Below are 7300 nucleotides of genomic sequence, written 5' to 3'. Positions count from 1 at the left end.
TTTGGGGGGGGGGGGCTTCATCGGCGCTTGCGCGTTAGGTGTTTTCTGTTTGTAGCATCAGCTTATAATGAATTATCAAAATGCTAATGTGTTAAGTTCAAGTACTCTGCACCATTATCCCCATCTATCGTATTGCCGTTTGCGTTGAACTTTAATCAACCAACGTTTGTTAGTACCTAGGTATGAAGCAATAGTCAAGTCTGGCATGCGCACGTGACACCAAAACAACACGTATCCACGTTCATGCGAGCAATGAATGACACGATCCACTGTAGGCGCCTCTAAGCGGGGCATCTAGGGGAGCTTATATGAGGCGCAGCGTAATTTACAGTGGCTCATACCCATACCTCGAGCTCCCTGACAGGATATGATCAGCCCGTATTAGTGCCATCTGATCCCGTCCCATCTCACCTTGGTAGCTACAACCTCCGGCTTCGTTGCCAAGTTGACGTCCAATTCCTCGATCGCTTTGTTACTATACCACCCCCTTCGCGCTTCATTTACTGTCTCTTTTTACAACCTACCTCTAATTAACCTCTGTCACCATGGCCGGCCGTTTCGTACGGGCGTCCAAGTACCGTACGTACCGGCGCAAACTCAAGCGCAGGTCGCCAGAACCCGAATCCATTATGCTGACGTTACTCGCCAGGCCACGTCTTTGGAAAGTCCACGAGAAAGGAATTCTGCTACGACAACCTCCATATCAGTCGCAATGCTTGGGATACAAACTTGATCAAGGTGCGTCGTACTGCATTGCGGCGCGTGGTGCAATCAACCCATAATCTAGAGAGGACGGCGCGCTGATTTAAGGGGTGGTTGGGTTCGAATAGGTCAACCCTGAGTATCTCTCGGTCAATTGGGATGCTTCCGGTGGCGGCGCATTCGCTGTCATCCCTCTGAACGAGCGAGGAAAGGCTCCCGACCAGATCCCGCTGTTTCGCGGACACACTGCTGCTGTGCTCGATACCGACTGGTATGCATTCCCCTGGATGGCCCCTGACGTACGCAAGCGAGAGTACTGACAAGGACGCAAGGAACCCTTTCAACGACAACATTATCGCCTCTGCCTCCGACGATGGCAAGGTCTTTATCTGGGAGGTTCCCAAGGATTTTACGTTGCTCACCGACGCCGAGGAGATTGTTGATGTCACGCCCGTGAGCAAGCTCGCTGGTCACCCCAGGTTGGTTACATATTAAACGAGCCGTGATCCCCCAAGGTACTAACATCCGACAAGAAAGGTCGGACAGGTTCTTTTCAACCCCGCGGCCGAAAACATTCTCGCCTCCGCCTCGGGCGACTTCACCATCAAGCTTTGGGATGTAAACACCGGCCAGTCGCCTCTTACTCTCAAGCACAACGATATCGTCCAGAGTTTGACATGGAACGCCAGCGGAAGCATGCTCGCCACCACTTCGCGAGATAAGAAGATTCGTGTGTGGGATGTCCGACAGGAGAAGCCCGTCCACGAGGGCCCTGGCCACGGCGGTGCCAAGAACAGTCGCGCTGTCTGGCTGGGAGAGCACAACCGTTTCGCGACAACCGGTTTCTCGCGCATGAGCGAACGACAAATAGCTCTCTGGGAGCCTGGCAGGACAGAGCCTATTGGCGGATTCACCATGCTCGACTCCATCTCTGGTGTCTGCATGCCTTTCTGGGGTATGCAAATCCTCTTCAACAACGTTCTGGTGGCGCCGAGACTAACACCTTATAGATGATGGTTCAAACTGCCTGTACCTTGCTGGCAAGGGGTAAGTGTTCGCTTCTATCCGCACTGAGACAATACTAACTTAGCGCAGTGACGGCAACATTCGATACTTTGAGTACGAGAATGACAAATTCGAGTTCCTCAGCGAGTACAAGTCGGTCGACCCCCAGCGCGGTATCGCTTTCATGCCCCGACGAGGCATTAACGTATGGTTTCCCAAGAGTCTAAGTGTATGTGTTACGTTTACTAACAGATCTAGACTCATGAGAATGAGGTCATGAGAGTTTACAAGACCGTCAACGACGCTTACATCGAGCCCATCTCGTTCACTGTCCCACGACGTGCCGAGACCTTCCAGGCTGATATCTTCCCCCCTGCTGTTGGAACCAAGCCTGCTGCCAGTGCTCAGGAGTGGTTCGATGGCAAGACTGCCGTTCCTAACAAGATTGACCTCGAGAGCGTCTACGACGGTACTGCGCCCAAAGAGATCGCATCCGACTACAAGGCTCCTGCTGCCCCCGCCCCTGTCGCCGAGAAGCCTGCTCCCAAGGAGGAACCCAAGAGGGAAGAGCCCAAGCCAGCCCCCGCTCTCCGATCTCCCCCTCCTACTATGAACGAGCAGAAGGGCTCGATTTCCGCCATGGCCTCCAGATACCAGGACAAGCACGAGGAGGAGGAGGAAGACGATGATGCTTCAAGCTTTGAGGAGGTTTCGCGACCTGCTCAACGCCAAGCTGCCCCTGCTGCCAAGTTTACACCTCCGGCTCAGTCGCAGACGGCTTCTTCTTTCACCCCCGCAGTCGTGAAGCCTTCTTCTCCGGCCAAGACTCCTACTACCCCCGCATTCTCAGCTCCCGCGGCTTCTTCTTCCACTGCTCATATCACCAGCGACTCTTCCTTCGCTGAGATCAAGCAGCTGCTCGAGGGTCAGACCAAGCAGATCGGCCTCTTGACCGCCGAGGTTGAAGCGCTCAAGCGCAAGGTCAGCACTGGTTCTCAGGACCAGAGCGAGCGCATCCGACAGCTCGAGCTCGAGCTCGAGGAGGCGAGGTCCTAAGGATAGGACCACGGTTTACTCTGGGAACGTGTGTGGCGACCTCTTCCCCGGCGTTAGAAACTTCGGAGATGTGGGTGGATGGTTGCAGCGAATATGTGTATATAGATAGGGTATTTAAAAGATTGCGCTTTGATAGCCCATCTTATGTGTGCTTGTACTTGTGTCTGTGAATTCTATATTGTTTGACCGTGTGAAATTACATATTCATACATCAGTTTTGTCTCATTGATCATCTAGCTAGCATGATGATATCAATCACACGTTTACAGTCTTTTAACATGAAATCACTATAACAATATAACAAAACACCTGGGTACCAGATAATGTTCAATATGGTTTATAGGTAATACAACTACTGTTATGATACCGTGTAGATTGTGAGGGTCAAGATAAGGTGTAAGGTGCTGAACTTACCCTGTACCACATGCGTATTAAAAACCATCTTGATATTGTAACCGTTTGGTATTTTGAGACTTGGCATGTCTTCGATCTCACTGCATTTGAGCTTCGTTGACCGCAACTACAGCTGTGTGACAAGCTGTAGTAGAAGTGTGATGTACTGCATACTTTCGTTTCAACATGCGCTTTCCCTGTGATGACCACACGGGGTGTTTACCAAACCAAACGACAACTAAGAAATACTGTTCCAATCAAGACTCAACTCAAAAATAGAAGCATCGGATTTTTATACTAATGAGGTTCAAGCGCCATTGGAAACATGATCTGGTCTGTCAGCGGCGGCCAGGTTGCCAGCAAAGTGAGTGAGCAGCTACGAAACAAATTCATCAAGCTAATATTCAGTAAGCGCACACTGTGACCATACCAGAGACCTCCTGATACTGAGTGCTTAATGGATCGAAGGGAACTCCGAACCATTGACGCTAATGTTCCTTGGTCTTCAACATGGTTCTCAAGTGGTGAACTCAATACAACCAACCTTTGATGCATCTGCCACGATGACCAGTCGGATGGAAGCAGAACAGTGGACTTCGCCATCAAGGAGTTTATGCTACTGCAGCCGGATTTCTCTTCCAGGAAGCTTTGATCGTTGAGCTGTTTCACAATAAAGGGTCCTGATGGGGGCATACGGTCCAGACTCGGACCCATGCTGAGTTCGAGAAGAGCTTTCTGGCAAGACTCAGCTGTGATCTTTTCTTGGCGGACCGTTGGGGCGGAATCACGATAGAGTGGCGTTCCAAAACGTCATGGTAGAAGTCGACTGAATACATCATGGTGGTGTGCAGTGGCCTTGTTCTGCCTGTGACGATGCGAAAAACACGAGCCAGCCACTTTGCCTCGAAACTGACATTCGGATCTAGATCATGACCGAATAAGAATCGAAAATAGCTGCCGATCAAACATTCGAGTGAGTGAGGTGTTTGAGATATCCCGTCTGTTTGAATGAGGTTGCATCAGAAGATATCGATATACCATATCTAGAAGACAGACATGGTCAGGTTCACCAGAAGTGTGCCAAGCAAGTGTGGTGAAACTATTCAGACCTTGCTGGCTTCGCCAAGGAACGTCAAAGAGGAATGGCCACTGCTCAACTTCCGCGAACACCATGACTCAAGCGAGGGCATCGTGGTTGAGTGTGCATACGGAGCCGGTAGGGTTGTATCTGCAGGAACAAGTGGGCAACCAAGCCCCTGATACCCCGGAAACGAGAGTGTATGTAGTGACGAGTTTGATGGACAAGTTTGCAAGGCACTCGCTTCAGACTCTTCTGGAAGAGCTGGTGGCTGGTTGTCGAGCGTTTCATGTCTCCAAAGCAGAGGGCAGGGACCATTGTACGATCTCGGCGGTGTGATGTGATTGCAAAAGTCTCGCCTCAAACAACAATAGCTATGCTCTTGATGGATCTTGCTGCAGGGTTCGGACAACCGACTCCATGGGTTAATCTAGGGCCGAGGCCAAAGTTGCCCAGCTTAATGACCTTAGATCTTGGTGATGGCGAATAGTTTAACACGGAACCCCAACTTTGTTTCCCATCCGCGACAGGCACACTTCTGTAGGAAGGTGACAATACAGCAGGGCAGGAACGTGGGTTTGATCGCTGGCCGGGGGTCCGGTCTGTTTCAGGTCAGCAGAGTGTACGGGTCGAAATAAGGCACCAGATCTAAGTAAGGTTGGATGCAGAAGCTTCTCCCTTTGGCAGCTGAGCAGAAAGTCAGTGCAACTCACAGCTAAAGAAAGCACCCATATCGTTATTGTAGCATCGGAGTGACAATCCCAATTAATAAGGCGGGCCTACTAGAGCAACACTGCAGGTGGACTAGTTAGTCGTTGACCGTGATATCTGTCGAACCCAGCAAGTAAGCAACCTTCCGGAACCATACTATAGGTTCCGTTCTGGCTACACTCTTGGCGTCGAGGAAACAGAACCGGTCCCTTTCTGGACCCCTGACCAAGAAACTCGGTTAGCGCTGCAAAGGTCGATTGTGCCTGGCGGTGCCTGGCTGTGCCTGACCTGGATAGTGATATCTCACTGACACTTGACAACCCTCGGTGAGCAAAAGCCCTAAGAATGGTCCACCGCCGGGTGATAACCCGATCGACGACCACTACCGAATGGGTGAATTTTTGATTGCTTCTATTTATGGTCTGTAACGACAACATCAGTCGTCAGCACCAAGATGAAGCATAAATGTGAGGTTGGGGTGAAATCCTGATACATCCAATCGAGCAACCGAGACGCATCTCAAACTGGGCCCCTTGCGGGTCTTTGCCAGCCGCCGACAGGGAAGCTCCTCAGATGAGTGATTGGCTGATGTGAGATGCTCAACCTAAATTTGGACACATCCAACTTTTGAAACGCAAGCGTCGAGAGCTGAGTGGCAGCCCATCCGGTGGAGATCTTGGCTGTAAGTGGTGAGTGAGTGCCTCAGAGCGTCGAGCCTGCGGTCAAGAACCGGGCCAGATGCGATGAGGCCCAGTCCTCCCTGATAGCAAGATTGGTGAGTTAAACGCTCATGTTGCCCCCTTCCTCCCTTGTGCTGTGGTCCGACAGGGGGATATGCCGTAATAATGTCAATGTGTGCAGCTTGTTTAGAGTCGGTATGGGCCTGCAGCAAGGTATCAACGACTCGTGTCACCCAGAACAATAACAAAACAATATCCAATCTGCAGAGACAGCTGGGGCCATGTCATTCAAGACTTGCTGCGGCCCGCAGCGGCGCGAATGAGAATGTTCTCACGTGCGGTGGCACCTCCAGCAGTATAATTTTAAAATTACCCAGGGGTAACGCAGTCCACGAGAGCCAATGCTACCATGTTGCGTTCCAAATTTGTGATGGTGAAGTGAGTGTCTTGTTGCTGCCGAATAAGCTAAGTGTTGACCAGTCATAAACTCGTATTTATGAGAGCTCGATGAAGCAAATGCTACTGATTGGGAGCTCGGTTGGAGATAGCTTGATAGCTCACAATACCGGGCATGCAAGTACATATCTCCTCATGATCAGTCATGTCGAGAACAATGCTTATTATTACAATGACGTTGAATGCATCCAGGAGTTGACGGATCCGCCATGGAGCAAAGCAAAAACTTTCGCTTGGAGCCTCGTATGCAGTAGCGAGTAGATATCTTCCTCAACTCGGGCCCACACGGACAGATGAGTGATCATGAGGTGCAGGTACTGCTGATTATCATCCCCGTTAAGGACAGGGAAGTCACATAATGGCGTATGCATTTCTATTGTATCTCGGTGAAGCAGCACTTAGATCCTCTATAGGCTAGAACCAGCCAAGCTCTTTCGAGAAGGTCAATTCCAGGTGATGATGGCCTTGCATGCCTACTGTACATATGTACGAATAGAGAAGGGTCTGAATAGTTGTGGTCCACAATCAACGGCCATGGTCCGCAAACTGGAAACCAAACACCAATCGAAACCCATGAAAACCCGGTTCGTAGTATGTATTGTCCAATGAGTGCGTGAAATGTTTGCGATAATGCTACGTATCTCACTAGTCGCAAGACTGATTCGCGAGGCGACAGAATAGAGTGGCCCCAGCCTCTTTCCCTCCTCTCTCTTGGTTGAGAAACTGGGATATCAAACAATCCAAAGTCATTGATGAAGGGGTGTGACGGTTTCAGATGTCTGGCATCATTGGTGCATAAGTATTGAGACGAGGATGTGGTGTTTGATGCAGTCCTGCAGGCACGTTTCATCTTGACGAAAATGATGCCTTGACGCAGGTCTGGTAGGGATGTGTGAACAAGTGACCCTGTTTAGTTGGAAAAAACATCCTTGTTTTGCACTAGTCTGCAGAAATGGTCTGCGGAACCCACCGGCATTGTTGGCTAGAGCGGTGCTCACGGTTCGTGGATAGACTCAAAGAAGATGGCGCAAAGTGACCAGCTTAGAGCGGGAATCAATTTATGATGGTGGGATCTTCGAGAGTCTGGGCGATTGTTTATCGGGCTGCCCTAGTCGTGGGCGCATCTCCCCGCTGGTCGGCTCTGGGATGCTGTTCTTGGTTGTGAACCCAGTTTCAATGAACTGGACAGTGGCTTGAACAGAGTGAACCCCCCCCCCCC

The 7300-nt window shown here is 50.6% G+C and overlaps 1 protein-coding gene across 1 annotated transcript; it reads left to right on the top strand.

The window, feature by feature from the left end:
• Positions 1–545: 545 nt before the first annotated feature.
• Positions 546–2763, top strand: FPSE_01426 (uncharacterized protein; the record flags this gene model as incomplete). The annotated part of the gene is made up of 8 exons (XM_009254546.1): positions 546–579; positions 650–738; positions 831–973; positions 1035–1181; positions 1236–1657; positions 1713–1749; positions 1798–1912; positions 1966–2763. 8 exons carry the CDS (start codon positions 546–548, stop codon positions 2761–2763), a joined length of 1785 nt encoding a protein of 594 aa, XP_009252821.1.
• Between the last annotated feature and the right edge of the window lie 4537 nt (positions 2764–7300).

The sequence above is a fragment of the Fusarium pseudograminearum genome, chromosome 4, assembly GCF_000303195.2.
Source record: "Fusarium pseudograminearum CS3096 chromosome 4, whole genome shotgun sequence".
Classification (NCBI taxonomy): Eukaryota; Fungi; Ascomycota; class Sordariomycetes; order Hypocreales; family Nectriaceae; genus Fusarium; species Fusarium pseudograminearum.
This window is presented reverse-complemented; position numbering and strand designations above follow the sequence as displayed.